This window comes from Magnolia sinica, chromosome 4 (genome assembly GCF_029962835.1).
Source record: "Magnolia sinica isolate HGM2019 chromosome 4, MsV1, whole genome shotgun sequence".
Lineage (NCBI taxonomy): Eukaryota > Viridiplantae > Streptophyta > Magnoliopsida > Magnoliales > Magnoliaceae > Magnolia > Magnolia sinica.
In genome coordinates, this window is record NC_080576.1 from 113,990,757 (window position 1) to 114,006,805 (window position 16,049).

Below are 16,049 nucleotides of genomic sequence, written 5' to 3' on the forward strand. Positions count from 1 at the left end.
TTTGCTTCGAGTACTCTCCCTCGTCCGTTGCAGGTTTACTCGCGTCGACCACGTACAGCTCCACCACCTATTATTCAACCCGAACCTACTGTACCTGTTGCAGATCCTGAACCTACCTCGATACGTCGTTCCGATCGTGTACATTGAGTGCCTGATCGCTTGATATGCTCTATGTCTGCCATGAATGCTACTCTGGATACTGTTTCTATTCCTACTTCATACTCTCAGGCAGTCACTCATGATTGTTGGAAGAAGGCTATAATAGAAGAACTTGCGGCATTGGATGATAATCATACGTGAGACATTGTCACTCAACTTACTAACCAACGGCTAATTGGTAGCAAATGGATTTATTCTGTCAAGCTCAAGTCTGATGGATCATTTGATCGATACAAGGCTCGATTTGTCGCTCAGGGATACAAACAGGAATACATAATTGATTATGATGAGACATTCGCTCCCGTGGCCAAGATGAAAACTGTTCGTACTCTTCTGACAATATCTTCCATTCGCTCTTGGCCACTTGCTCAGATTTATGTGAAAAATGCTTTTCTTTATGGAGACATCGAAGAAACAATATATTTGAAACTTCCTCCTGACTCTTTAATCCCTGACAATAAGGTATGTAGCCCAAAGAAAGCCCTGTATGACCTCAAACAGGCACATCGGGTATGGTTCAAACGCTTTCACGATGTTGTTACAGGTACTGGCTTTACTCAAAGTAGTCATCACCCATCCTTATTTTTGCGCACCACTGCTCACGGAATTGTCATTGTTCTCGTCTATGTTGATAACCTACTTCTAACTGGTAGCGATGGTACTGACATCTCGACTTTAAAGGAAGTTCTGCAATCCTCCTTCAAGATGAAAGACCTCGGCCATCTCACATACTTTCTTGGGATTGAAATTTCACGTTCTAAACGTGGGATCCTGATTAGCCAGCGTAAATATACCAAGGATCTTCTCGCCTTGGCATCATTGACGGATCAGAAGACAGTTCAGACTCCTTTAGAACTTAACGTTCAATATGGCTGTGACGATGGTGATCTACTTGTACAGCCCGACTTATACCGCCGTTTGATTAGGAGTCTTGTTTACTTAACTATGACTCACCTTGATATTGTCTACGCTGTCCAAGTCGTTAGTTTGTTTGTTTCTGCTTCTCGGACTCTTCATATGACTGCGGTGTTGCTCATTTTACGGTACCTACGTGGAACTCTATATCGATTACTGTTCTTCTCATCCACGACGACTTTGTAACTTCGTGCTTATTTGGATGCTGATTGGGCCTGTTGTACTCTCACATGAAGATCTATCACTGGGTACTATGTTTTTCTCGGCACTTCTTTAATCTCTTGGAAGTGTAAGAAGTAGGACACTGTTTCCAAATTAAGCACAGAAGCCGAGTATCGGGCGATGTCCGCTACGTGTAGTGAGTTTGTCTGGTTACGTGGACTTCTTTCCGACTTGGGCGTTCTTCTGGAGAATCTTACTCCATTCCATGTTGATAATCTAAGTGCCATTCAGATTGCCTCTAACCTGGTTTTTCATGAACGAACGAAGCATATTGAAGTTGACTGTCACTTTATCCGCGAGAAATTTTAGTCTGGGCTCATTTCTCTTCTACATATTGCATCCCATGATCAGATTGTCGACATTCTCACCAAGTCCCCCACTTCTGCACGTCACTCATTTCTAGTTGGTAAACTATTACTTGTCGATGACCAACATTAGTTTGAGGGGGATGTTAAACAGACTCACGTACCTTGTATAGCTAATATATCTTATATAGTTCGTTTTCACAAGTAGAAGATTCTGATTTTATTATTTTTCTTTTATAGATGATTGTAATCTCTATATATTCAACCCCTTCAGGTTGTCTCAAATACAGAAAAGCTTTCAGTTCCTTTCTGTTTTCACATTATACCCCCGTTGGCTGAAAAAGTGGTCTTCATCGGATCATAATCTTAAGTGGTCTTTGCAGGTGATTGACTGCTGGCTAGCTTGTAGGAATTATAGGGTCTTGCTCATCCACAAATTTAAAGTTTTCTGATAATGCAGGATCATGTATGTGTGGTTCGCAGATTTCTGATCCTAATTGATCTGATGGACCTCATGTGGATGGGGGATGACCTGAAAAGGTCCTGAGAAATGCAACAGTATTGCACATTCAACAAAATAGTCCACCGACCGAAGTGTTGCGAACTTGGAATCCTTCAATACAGAAATATTCTGCGGCATCTGCTGTCTGCAGACGGGTCCATCAGATCAATGGTTTGGATCGCTGGCACCATGGGGCATCCTGTGTGGGCAAGCTATACCTTTGCTGATGTTTGGGACCGTGTAGGCCCGATGATTCAATCTGCATTTGGTTTTGGAGATGGGATTTGCTAGTTACTAGCAGAGACTTGAAAATTTGGAAACTTTGTTTGGATGCAATATCGATTTGAATTGCAATGTGGAAATGGCCTGCAAATCAAATAGCTACAGCCGAAGTTATTTGTTGTGCTGGACGCAGTCATGTGTATGTTGATTTTGAGCTGTTCATCTGTTGGGCCCAAATATGGATGGTGCATGTTGAAAAATATACTGAAATGCACATTTGAAACAAACATGGACGTTTGTAGGAAAAATGGGCCATGATACATGGGAAATCTCTTCAATGCGACCTTTGGGCCACAGCACACCTCTTGTGGGTCCGATTATACTCTTCAAATCAGTGACTGATATGGCCGAGAGTTTGAAAATCTCGTATTTTCACAAGAAGTGATATGGTAATGCCACAGGATTTTCAAAATATTGGCAGTTATTAAATTTCTGTGATTTTATCATGAAATTATCATGATATTAACCTGTAGACTGTTTAATATTTTAACTAAACAAATATATAATTATTATATATTAAAAAAAATTTAAAACTATTTATTGATTTATAATATTAATTAAAAAATATATTTTTACTTAAATTTTTTTTTATCGGCATTTAAAAAAATTATTAGTATTTTTTGGTGAATTTTTTTGGGCATGGTCCATCCATCATGAGGCCCATCAGTGCAATGATCTGGATCACTCGAATCTGATCCCCATCTCTGTGAAGTATGAACTGAAAGCGTGAGGACATTGTACATCAGCCCTGATGACCACGCAACTTATTTTTTAAGTGGATATTCGCATACACTTGCGGAGTATGTTTTTCCATATGCATGTGCTCATGATATGTATACGTGTGGCATATGCGTAACCCAAATTAAAGTGACAAGATCGTGGCCTCAGTATAGATGGGTCATAGCCCAAACTCGAATTGGACTAATGATTCTGACGGGACGGTTGGTAGACATCTAGTGGACGGTTGAGATGGAAAGAAGTTGAGGTTGAGATTTTAATAAACAAATATCCATTATCCAAAGATCAGGATCGTCTAATCATTCTGTTTTTGCACCTAGATTCATCTAGAGTGGGTCCCACTGTTTGGGAGGTTTTGATCTGAGGGATCGTTTGGAATATGATGGATTGGAGGGTATTTGAGGGATAGAGGTGTGTTTGGCCGTTGGCGCCTGGCGGGTTGAATCGTAGGTATTTGATTCGGGTGGAATCCGAATCCCCTTTTCGGGTATTTCAAAACCGCAGCGCGAACTAAAAGGATCCGATTGCAAGTCTCTCTCTCTCTCTCTCTCTCTCTCTCTCCCGGCGGCCCGGCTTCATTGATTCCGCCACCGTCTGCTGTTGACGCCGGCAAGTGAGCAGCATCACCTGGTGTCGGAGAGACCATTTCTCCATTTCCCCAATTTCAGAGAAGCAGCAACTGACGAAGTCCCCCTCCCTAAGGTATTCCACTCCTCCTCATTCCCTTCCATTTGCAGATGATTCGCACGAGGTAGGATACACATGTGAGAAATCTGTGGGCTATTCATCAGGTGGGCCCCACTACGTACGTGACCGATCACAGAAATGGAGTTGGCCCACTGATCAGAGTCTGACCCATCTGAACGATGAACATGGGTGGCTGGGCCAAAAAACTGACCAGCTTTCTGACATTCTGTACGCATGGACAAGCGTGGTTTTTGGGTATGTGCATGATCATGGTGGGCCCGACTGATTAGTGATCCATGTCTTGCACATGTGTGCCACCAACCACCTATTGAGTCTTTGCTTGTGTGAATTGCCTTTGTTCTTCGTTGTGAAACACACCTGATGAAGCGATCAGACGGAATATACGACCGTGGTAGCCCCCATATGCGACATAAAAGGTATTTTATGGGTGGAGATGCAAATAGGCGTGCAGGCAAGGATACTGATGGGTATGAGGGAAAATGTGGGATTTGGGTTTGTGAAACAAATGAATTGGGAGTGGTGTCCTTATGTTTGCAATGGCATATGATTTAGCAATAGAAAATATTTTAAAAAGTATATGACCATTTGGTGATTTTCAAGAGTGGGCAATACTTTCTATTGCAACGGCTGTAAAGTCATACCAGGTGAAACCCCCTAGACCATGCAACATAGACTAGTGGTCTTAGGGGTCGTTTGGATGCTTGTAAGTTCTATAAGTGGGAAGTGACTTACAGTTAAGTCACTTATAGGTGATGTTTGGGGAACGAAATTTACTGTTAGTCCACTTACTTGTAAGAAGTCACTTCCTTGTAAATTGACTTACAATTGAAAAGTCACTTTCAGGTGAAAGTAACAACTTAAAAACTTATAGGCATCCAAATGACCCCTTAGATGTGTCTTAAGAGTTAGAAAATAGGAGGGGTGAGTAAAAATTTCTGAAAGTTAGATGGTGAACGTAAAAGGTAAAAGGTCCATGTTATTTAGGGGTCGTTGGCAGCTTGTATTTGGATTTTTACTCAAGAATCCAAATCCAACATTTCGAATCCCTGAGATTTCCATTCTGTTGGTTGTGTTTGGCCACTTGGATTTTCAATTCGTCTAATGTAGAAACTTTGTTTGGCAAACTAGATTTGGAGGTGTCTTGAATGCATGTACTCCTCTCCTTAAATAGCCATTTTGAAAAATATAACTGTTATAGAGGATTTTCCAAATCCCATGGATTTTGCAAGCTACCTTTTATAGAAGAATTGAAAAGGGGGCTTATTTAGGATTCTCCCTTGTGTTCTTGGGTGTCAAACACAATATTTTGTCTCAGGTTTGGATTCCAATACCAAATGCCCTAAAATCCAAGCTGCCGAACAACCCCTTAGAACATGGAGCAGAAAGCAAGTGGACTATGGAAAAAAAATTGGTCTAGTTGTAAAGACAGGCAAATTAAAGAAGAATGAAAAAAAAAACCCTCGAAACATATAAAAGAAGTTTGCTAAGTGCGAGCAATACACATCCACACACTGGTGCATGTGTCACACTGGCAAGACCTGTACCTAGCTAGCCTGGGTACTTGGTACTATGGGATGCGACCCCTTGACAGCCCTAGTGTCATGGCAGAATTTGTAGATATTTTCCTTTTTTTGATGCCCTAACATCCTTGTTGTCAGGGCGTATGTTTCTTGTCATATGTGAGTGATCATTGTCATCATAGCCTTGTCCAAGTTATCTGGCGTCAGCTCATTTTCATGATTATCGGCAGTTGCATGCTTAGCTGTCCTCTTGACATCAAACCTCCTCCTCTAGCTATGGTTGGGATTGGTTAGCACATTTTATCCGGGTGGTCATCAATTTGAACATACACATACATATGCATATCTACACTATTTGGATTGATGGAAATAAAAAAAAGTAATGGGGGATATGACATCGATTTCCTCATATGTGATGGTTTCCCTCGGAGGATTGAGGAAATTGATTTACTTTTCCTCAGATTTCCTCTATAAAGGGCCATTTCCTTTTTCCATTCTCAAACCTAAAGAAAAGGAAACCTTTCCTTTTCCACAGTTTTCCACAGGTTTGACATTTTTCTTTCCTCATCTACCTTTTGGATTCCACCAATCCAAGTTGGGATACTTCGTGCAGCTTTCATATGTAACTATTGTTTTTTTCTCGCTTGAATACAAACAGGCTACAATTGCATACTGTTGGTAACAAGGATGATTTTCTTATCAGCTCTTGATCTCAAAGGAGAATTTATAGGTTTGAGGAAATAGAAAGAAAAGATCAGGAGTTGGAAAGGTCTTATTCTCAAGCAGCTTGGTTCTGTTGGAAATGGCAAACAGCAAATTCGAGTATGTGAAGTCCTTTGAAGTCGAAGACAGGCTCATGCCTTCCACTTGGATCGTCATTAGAATTGATGGCTGCCATTTCCATAGGTAATTATATTGGTTTAACAAAGTCATGTATGATTGCATCAATTAGAGATGGTAGTATGGTACTTGTTTCATATTGTCATACAAGTATATAACTTTGCATATAATGGCAACATGTTTTATGTCCCCCCCCCCCCCCCAATCGTTTTTCCATTGAAACAATGGCCATCATGATGGTAATCTGAACACTCCCTGGCTGTTATATGATCATAATGCCATGAGAGTATCTGATACCTTAGAAATATCTTGCATCAGTTATTTACTCTATTTATGTCACATAGAGACTCTTTATATGAAGCTTCTTTGGTGTTCCATTTCATTCTTTTCCTCTCTCTGCCTGGATCATGATCTGAGCTGCTAAATCCATGGACATGAATTTCGTGTCTTGGCGAGCATGGTACTATGCTGCATTCCTCCCATTTTCTGCACCCAAAGCTGGTTACTTTTATGGTTTATGGTATAGGTTTTCTGAAGTCCACGAGTTTGACAAGCCCAATGACGAGCAAGCATTGAATCTAATGAATTCATGTGCAGTTTCTGTGGTAGAGGAGTTCCCAGACATAGTTTTCTCATATGGCGTCAGCGATGAGTACAGGTACTATTGCTGCTTCACAGATGAGCTATCATGAACTCGAACATTTGCATGGCATTGCATGTGATATCCTTGCTGCTACTATCTCTTAGCGCTGTTGAGAAATGGTATGTACTTAAGGATATATTTGGATTTATCCACGTACCTAGGTGTGGGCATTTGATTCCTGTCCAAAATCGTGGAGATAAGAACTAGACGTTTTATGCTGTAACCGTTGATTGGGGAAAATAAAGGAGCTGTTGCGTTGGGAGGCATGCAAGCTAAGCTAATGCTTTCATGTCGCCCCAAATATGTATAAAATGGACACTCACCCATTTCATGTGGAGAACCAATTCACTCGATATTTGGGGTCACATCCAATTAATTGCATTTGGACATGTGCACTGTCCAGTCATTCATCTGGATCAGCCATTTAGTCCAGCTCACTCTTTGGAGGCTGCCTTGCAAAAAACATGTTAAACAGATGATCCGAACCATCTGGAAACATTGGCCTTTTTATGCATTAACCATCATTAAGACCATCGGTAAATCCACCAAATGGGTGGTTCTAATTGATGAGGGGACCTATTTTGTTAGAAATGATCTTGATCCTTTGTTCAAGCTAATGATCAGATAGGAACATTTGGTCAATTGGATTCGTTCATGGTAGCCTATGAAGAGCAGGCTGGAACAGTTAGACAGTCCAGATCGACGATTGGACTGTCCAAGTGTCAAGTAGTTGCATCTAATCTTTCTCCTATTCTACAATTTGAATTGATTGGTCCTTCACCTTGTAATGCCTCTATCTGTCCGTTTTCAAATTTTCAGTTTTGTCATGAAGAAGACAACTAAATTCTACCAAAGGCGTGCCAGGTTTTTCTTGCATCCTTGATCTTTTAGCCTGGATAATTTTTACAGAAAAGGATCCAGTCAAAAAATTATATGTTGTCCAAGATTATGGAGTTCATATAAAATGGTCATCAAAAGCCATACTTATTGCAGTTGGTCTTCCCAAGTATCTACCCACTCGACTTGATGCTGACTTGCTCCTAATTTTAATCAAATTGCAGCAAAATACTGTCCCTCACGGTGTCATTGTTCTCTTCAGCATATGTCATGAAGTGGAAAGAGTTCTTCCCGCAAAAAGAATTGAAGTATCCACCTTATTTTGATGGTCGAGTAGTATGCTATCCATCCACTGAAATTCTCCGAGATTATCTAGCATGGAGGCAAGTAGATTGTGAGTATAACAACCATTTAGCTAATAAAACCAGGTGTTCATAGCCTGTCTGGAGAGGGGGTTATGGACTTTACATATTTGTTTCAATCCCAACCACTTCTATCGAGTGGAGAAAAGATGAATTGGCAGAACCTGAGCTTCAGTACTTGTTTGTTTTGCCAAAAGGTGGTAATTCCACACTTGCGTGCCCATGGTTAAGTGATCCAGAGTGTTGAGCTGATGGCCCCCACTCTGATGGCTATTTTTCTAATGTCGTTTAGCTAATCAAACCCTTAGTCTTTTGTCCTTTTTCAAATGCGGGCAGTTTCTGTATTTTGTTCTTAACCATCTCTATGTAGGCCATAAATTGGGTTAGGAAGCCAGGATCTTCCAGTGTAGGAGATTTTTGGTGCATCCCCCACCCACGGCAGATCCTGTAAGCAGGGTTGAGCCAGGTTCGGGTCGGGTGCAAGGGTAACCATACCCATTCCTGCCAATGGGTACTACACTATACCCATACCCACACTGATGTTTGGCTTGAAATGGGCACCTATGCCCATATCCATTGGGTTACAGGTACCCCTTTATCATTTCAAATTTCAAAAAAAAAAAAAAAAGAAGAAGAAGAAGAAAAAGGAAAAAAAAACAAGAAAAGAAACCCCCACCATTGACTTAAGAAAGATTACATTTTATAACAGAAATTAAGATGTGACTTTTTCTTGTGTGTTAACGGTGTTTTCAATCCATGGTATAGACAATGCACGGTGTTTGTGTGTGTGTTTTCAATCCATGGTATAGACAATGCACGGTGTTTGTGTGTGTGTGTGTGTGTGTGTGTGTGTGTGTGTGTGTGTGTGTGTGTGTGTGTGTTTGTTAACGGTGTTTTCAATCCATAGTATAGACAATGCATGGTGTTTTCAATCCATGGTATAGACAATGCACATGCTAAGGTGGGTTCACTTTTCATGGTGGGTCGACCTTGTAGGAGGGGTTGGATGGAATCAACAGTTGATGCGTACATCAACAGTTGATGCATACATCAACAGTTGATGCATACAACAAGGTGAGAACCGGCCCCTTACATAGATTTGTAAATAAAAAAGTACTAAGTATTATTAATTACTAATCAGTGATTATAAATTAATTTTAATATTAAGTATATAATAAATATATAATTGTGTTTGGGCTTGGTTCAGCTATGGGCAGCATTGTATCCACACCCACACCAATTTTCCTATACCCATACCCAGCCTGTATTGGGCCAGACTTGGGTACTTGTCAGGAATACCCGGCCTGTTGCCACCCTTACCCATGAGATCAATGTTTTGGATTACTGAATCATGAGACCCACATGTATGGAATTCGTCCTTTTGTTGTTGAGGCCCAGAACCTAATAATGCACTGATAAAAAACGTGAGATGAAAATATAATCATCATCGAAGGGATGGATTTATAAACTACAGACTAATATGCCATTTATTTTCTTCATTTTGTAGGTCACATCAACAATCAGTACAACACTTGTTTCTGGATGCTGGTGAAATCTGGTAAAAGCAAAAATGAAGCACAAGATATTTTAAAGGTGTCAATATTATCTGCTGTTGATCTATAGTTAGTTGGTTCCGATATGCACAGTGTTAATTTTATCTATATTGAAGCAGTGATTCCATTCGGTTCCATTATTTGCATCCATTGTCTTTTTCGTTTCCACTTTCTTTGATTTTGTTCTCTCTCTCTCTCTCTCTCTCTCTCTCTCTCTCTCTTCCTTGTCATTTGAGCATCATAATGTCCTTATGGGATTTTATTGAGCATCATCATAAGGCCATGGGTAGTGTTCCAAATATTGGGGATATTATTGATAATATCGTCAATATTATTGGTATCGCCAGGTTAGCATTACTGAAACTACTGGAAATGTAAAAATTTCCAAATATCGCCGATATTTTCTAAATATTAACGATACTTGGAGATGTTATTGATACTGGCGATATTTTGAGAAGAATCTCTTACAAAAGTTCCTCGATATTGGCGATATTATCGACAATATCCCTGGTACCAGCGATAATATCCTTGATACCAGGGAAACATTCATAGATAAGCAAAAAATGATATAAAAATGAGAAATTTTCTAAGAACCCAAAAAATCTCCATTTTTGGTTTTTTTGTTTTTTTGAAATTTTGTTCTTTAGGCGATTTTTATCACTCATGGTTTTTATTGAATTGAAGTTTGGACTTGGGGAGAATCTTGACCCAAAACGAAGATGTGCGGGTTGGAACTTAAAGGTGACAGAAGTTCATATAAATTTCGATATTATTATAATTATTTTTTCAAATGTTAGCATGGATTGCAATGGAAATCCATTTTCTCATGCATTGACATAGATTTATGGTGAAAAAAAATTAAAATTTAAATGAAAATGGTGGAAAATGGAGGAAATCCTGATTTTTCATTTTTATATTGGAAAAGGTGTTTTTTTTTTTTTTTTTGAGAAATAGAAAAAAAGTGTTTGCCACTTTTAATTAATGTGGAAGTTTCATATATTAATGAGTGTTGGCCGATTTATTAATTAGCTGCAAATTTTTATATTTACTATTAATTAATGTGGAATTTTATATTTTAATGAGTGTTGGCCAATCTATTGATTGTCTATAAAATTTTTATATTTATTATATACTGATTTTTTCAACAACACATGGTTAGGCTCTATGAAATGGAAACTTACTATGTATGGTTTGTTTTTTGCAATATTTTGATTTCTACATATATAAACATGTCTTTTAACATCTCTTTATTGAAAAATTCCACCTTTTTTTCCCAATGTTTCCCTAATGTGTCCCTAATGTATCAATTGGTTTGGATTAGGGGGCTGGCAGGGAAATTCTCTTGTTTGTATTGTAGTCTGGTTTTCATGTCTGCATGTCAGTTTGTAGCAACCCTCACTGCACTTTCCTTTTTTCAGTCTAGTATCCTTTGTTCTTGGAGCTAGTCTGCCTGTTGCTCTATCCTTTCTCTCTGCTTTTAAATAAAATTTCGTTATCCTTCAAATATAAAAAAAAGACTGACATCATGTTCTCTGTCATATGCTTCCTATTTTAGAAGTGTGCCACATTGGCAGGGTCCAAGCCACTCATCAGATGGTCCAATCATCAAGTTAGCTACCCACGTAAATTGAATAATGGACTGTTGGGCTCTTTTTAATTGCATATTAAATTATTGTAGTTAGACTTCATGCTTAGCAGTCTTGTCTGGCACCACTTGTTCCTAGACCTTAACTGTTCATAAATTCCCCCTTGTGGGTTCCAAATGTTACGATAGCTTTCATACATCGTGGCGCATGGCTCTCTTTGCATATGAGTGGTGTTTGGTAAACATGTGACATTCAGTTCCTTGCTATTTTGTGCAGCCAATCACTCAAGCATGCCCTTACCAATTTCTTTCTGTCCGATGGTAGTACATGTCGTTACACCTAGCAGGATTGTCTAATAGTGCATGCTCTACACCTTAATTTTTTGCAGATTCCTCTGTCTGAGTTGTCTGTGCATGATAGTGGAAATAACATGCAGTATGGGGCAGGACTGTGTTGACATGTAAGTGGTGTTTGGTAAAAATGGATCAGTCTGTGCAGCCAACCATTTGAGCACGACTCTCCATGTTCGTGGACCAATGCTCAATGGTATGTCCAGCAATTGCCCCTCCATGGCCCTACTTTGCTTGCTTGCCTTTTGGTGTGTGTAATAGTTAGGCTTGGTGTTAGCATTAGGTGGGACCGTGTTGTCATGCAAGTGCTGTCAATTCGAACCTTTGTCATGGGCCTAATGGCCTGTTTATAACAGTGTTGGGAGAAAGATCCCCTCACGACCACATACAAAGTGATATCGGAATCAAAAGAAAGCAGAAAAAAGGCAAACCACAATATAGAGATTTACATTGTTCCCTCTCGGTATGTCCATGGTTTCACGCCAATCCACATGCTCAAAGGCAAAAACGAAGAAGCAACTCTCAACACAATGATCTCTCTCTCTCTCTCTCTCTCTCTCTCTCTCTCTCTCTCATGGCAGAATATTTATTACCCCAAATGAACTAGGGTTTACAAATGAAATTGCCCTTTGAGCCAGGGCCTATGCCCCCGGACCCCCAAGCAACAGGGCGCTGCCCCCCTGCAACCCCCAGTGAGCTCAACCCGCAAAAGTGATGGCTGGATGAGTAGTATACCTCTGATGATCAGGTTCTACACATCCCCCGTAAAAAGAGGAAGGTTGATATCGATGGGCAGCCAGTCATAAACTTTGATTATCTACCTTTCAAAAGGTAACCTGAATTGCTGGGAGAAGGCTAAAATGATGATGACACATGATGCCTGCAGCCCACTTGATGAGTGGACCATCCTATTTTTTTCGGTCAGGGGATCTACAAGGCAGGGCCACCTAATGACCACCTTGGATCTTGCACATGTTGGACGAATTTTGCATGTCTACTTAGATATGTAATTATGTATGGAGCTGCATGCAGAATTAGCAAACTTATCTCCATATATCTTCATTTTAAGGCAAATTATACAATTAGAACCTTTGAGGATTATGGCTATCAACTTCAAGTGTCTAACTTTACAAGTTTGTGGTTAATTTAGTTGCCCCAGTGCCATTTGTTTTACAGGAGCGCTGTTATACAGTCACTGCCTAAAAGTTCTATGCAGCTCCCTCCTCAAGTGGCAAACATTTCTGATGATCAGAACTGTTAATCTGGTTGGCCACTGTGTGGATGTGGATGGGCTATAGGTGAAAATCTTCAGTGATTGGACAGTTCTGATCATCCAGTTCCGGTTTTACTGGTTGAATGTGGACCACTGCTGTAACCGTTCAACTTATTGGATGGCTATGACAATCCAGTCCCCTTAAATTTTGGTATATGCCCTATCCATGTGGTGGTCCACCAGAACAATATTCCCGACCATCAGACATTTTTTCCATGTTTGCTGTAGGGAGCTGCATAGATTCTATGTTGAGACTTGCATAACCTGGTATATAGGCCCCAGAGTTTGAACGTAGCATTTCTCTTCATTTTAAACCCTCCTGCCAGTGATGATGCCTGGACTGCACAGAAGTTGTGTTGAACTTTTCTTCTTCATAGCCACTTCATTTCTTTATCACTTGGCATATCCTCAGTTTCTTTATACAACCATTCTCATGTCAGGTGTTTATATTGTCAAGGCAAGGGACTGACTGATATTTCTATATTTCTACAGGGTACTCTAACGCAAGAGAAAAATGAACTGCTGTTCCAACAGTTCAATATCAATTACAATATGCTACCAGCCATTTTCCGGAAAGGGTCTTGTGTTTTCAGGGCTAAGGTTAGCTGCTATCCCATCAAGTGAAAAGTAAACTCACACGATTGGTGTAATATCCCTCCCTCCCACCCCCCGCAGAGCCCAGGGTTCAGTTATCCAAACAGTTCGTATTATAGGCCCCACTGTGGAACAGTCCAAGTTCGATGAGATGCCAAAGATTTGATGACTTGGATTTTCCAATTTGGAGATATTCAGCACACTGAGCATCTGTGGTGGGACCCACAATATCTTATGGTTTGGAATTTGGATAATTGAACCACGTGCCTCAAACAAAGTGATAATCCAAGTGTACTTCAGATTTTCTTGTCAATCACTACAAAATACCTCAGAATTCTTTAAGCTGGTTTCATGCCTTCTGGATTCTGATTGACACAACTTACCAACGCTTATGTGAAAATTTAACAGCTGAGATTTCAGAGAGCATTTACGGATGATGCTTGATTGTTTTGAGTTGTTCTTGCTTACTTTGACATGTTACCTGTCATGTAATTAGCCTGGGCCCCTGATCTGACACTGCATGCGTACTTTTTAGCTCTAGTCCAGACACCGTCCAGCTATGTCCGCTCCCACTTTTATTAGAGCAAAGAGTGGTTTGGCAGCTGGCAGGTTCTGACTATTCATGCACGTGTCATATATGTACCTCATCCGAGTCAACCAGATTGTGGGGCCCATTTCCGATCACTTAGAACTCAAATATTACATCAACCAAATGATTCTAGCTGCCCAAATGGAGGCCATCAAATGAGCAGTTGAAATGAAAAATTAGTTAGGGGTTCCAAAGTCACAAATAAAATGGCTGTGTATAGGAGGTTAAGAGTATCAATTCAATCTGGTTTTGGGTCCTTGCCCTATGTGGAGTAAGGCCATGATTTGCATGGAATGGATTTATGTACATGGGTCTCATGTATATGTGCGAGTATGTGAATGGTTAACTCTGCCAAGGTATCAACACTTTCCTATCGGTGAAAATTCTCTTTGCTTTAGTACTATGAATTCAAGAAAACTCATTTTCTTGACTTAATTAGAAGTTGACTAAGTTAGCCAGCTGACACAGTTAGCTTCTTAGGTAAGGGGAAAAAAAATTAAATCAATGGAGTACTTTTGACTTGATTCAGTATGAAAGAAGCTTGAAAAACTCAGTCAGAGAAGGATCATCCACCTCTAAGAATGTATTGCAATGTTGAGAAGACGACACCAAGTGGGGGATGGAGTTTTGAATAGATCAGATTATTTATACAATTGAAATACTCAATCAAGCACTTGAAAATGCTAGCGAGTTCTTGAAAATCTTGAAAAATCAGATTATACAACTGGTTTACATTTTACAAAATGAGTTGAGCCCTTCCAGTATAATCGAGCTTATATTCCCTTGTGTATGCTGTCATGTCCAAGATTTCATGCTTGCCCAGCCAAAAGGGAATTCCGTGCCGGGCTATCCATGGATACCAGATCCGACCTTAATGTGGAAGCTTGCCTGGACACCTTTAAACAGCCAGTTAAAGGGGGCCCCACTGAAAGGTGGAGGTAGACACTTGATGGGGCCCCTTTGCCTGTTTAACCTTTTGCCATGAAGTTTGTGTTTGTCACACAATCTCATATATTTATTTTTCAGGTAGAAGAAATCACAAAGTTGACTGACGATGGTGATCCTGTCAAAAGATATCGGAAGAAGGTGATCGTGGACCATTGTGATATAATCGGGCCAAGCTTTTGGAATGAGCACCCAGACATCCTTGGCAAATAGCTCATAACACCAAGCTGACAAAATACCCAGAAATGTAACAGTGAGCTTTGCTGAGCCTGTGCACGTGTAGAAGACATGTCATGTATTTGCAAATGTCACATTAATACAAGATCCAATCCATTCACAAGAGGGTTGCAACATGTAGATGCTCTTGCCCAAGAATCAGGTCGGTCCAATTCTGGTAGCCCACAGTTTTATGAAACAAATGTACTGCTGAAAAAAAAAAAAAAAAACTTGATGATTGAGGTTTTTTAACCTGTCCAACTGCTTCTAAAATTATTGCCTACCTGACAAATGGATTGGATTTATTTTTGTGTAAGAACGACTACAAGGTTGGACCCACATGATGAACTGTTTGAATATTGCACCTATAGGCCATGCTGGCACATGGGTGGCTTTTACATGAGCTGCCCTGCCCTGTAGCAAAGCTCTGTAACAGTTCATTTTAAGTTAAAAACTTAGTTTGCACCTGATGGATCTCTTCTATTTATACAATTCTATGTTTTTAAGAAATAGAAAAGTGAGAAATTCACAACTTGAATGGATTTGGATATGTGAAAAACATAGAAATTAAGCTTTGAGAGGTTTGTTTGAATTAGATGACCAGACTGTGGTTGATGCCTCATCTGCTCTTCAGATAGGGAAGCTGAGGTTGGAGAATATGGATTTTTTCTGATGTGAAACTGAAATATTTCAAATATGAAGAGGAGATTTAGAGATTGATAACCAAAGCTCTATTTAGCTGATGTGAATGTATGTAGTCAGGTCGAAATCATTCTGCTCTAGCCACGACGTCCCTGGCTTTGGAGCCGGGTTTCCTTTTGGTACTTCATCAGTTCTTTCTAAATGTCACTTTGATCTGATGGTCCTTACCATCCTGTTGATGAATGGTGAATATTTATTCAGCTGGAAA

The 16,049-nt window shown here is 39.9% G+C and overlaps 1 protein-coding gene across 5 annotated transcripts; it reads left to right on the forward strand.

The window, feature by feature from the left end:
• Window positions 1-3,493: 3,493 nt before the first annotated feature.
• LOC131243943 (tRNA(His) guanylyltransferase 1-like) lies at window positions 3,494-15,796 on the forward strand. Of its 5 annotated transcripts, none has more exons than XM_058243582.1 (8): window positions 3,499-3,825; window positions 6,010-6,257; window positions 6,718-6,849; window positions 7,654-7,698; window positions 7,896-8,065; window positions 9,541-9,626; window positions 13,288-13,395; window positions 15,005-15,731. In XM_058243582.1, the coding sequence occupies exons 2-8, from the start codon at window positions 6,154-6,156 to the stop codon at window positions 15,134-15,136; spliced, it is 777 nt and encodes a 258-aa protein (XP_058099565.1). In that variant the 5' UTR covers window positions 3,499-3,825; window positions 6,010-6,153; the 3' UTR covers window positions 15,137-15,731. The 5 variants fall into 5 exon arrangements, with proteins under 5 accessions (XP_058099569.1, XP_058099565.1, XP_058099567.1 ...); XM_058243584.1 differs by having other exon boundaries at window positions 6,055-6,257; XM_058243585.1 differs by having other exon boundaries at window positions 6,070-6,257.
• Window positions 15,797-16,049: the final 253 nt, after the last annotated feature.

Bases quoted from the DNA above. Each gene is read 5' to 3' on its own strand.
- LOC131243943 (XM_058243582.1), top strand. From the start codon at position 6,154: ATGGCAAACAGCAAATTCGAGTATGTGAAGTCCTTTGAAGTCGAAGAC. The intron at 7,699-7,895 runs GTTTTTCTTGCA...ATCAAATTGCAG, and splicing joins TTCTACCAAAGGCGTGCCAG to CAAAATACTGTCCCTCACGG. The intron at 8,066-9,540 runs GTGAGTATAACA...TTCATTTTGTAG, and splicing joins AGCATGGAGGCAAGTAGATT to GTCACATCAACAATCAGTAC.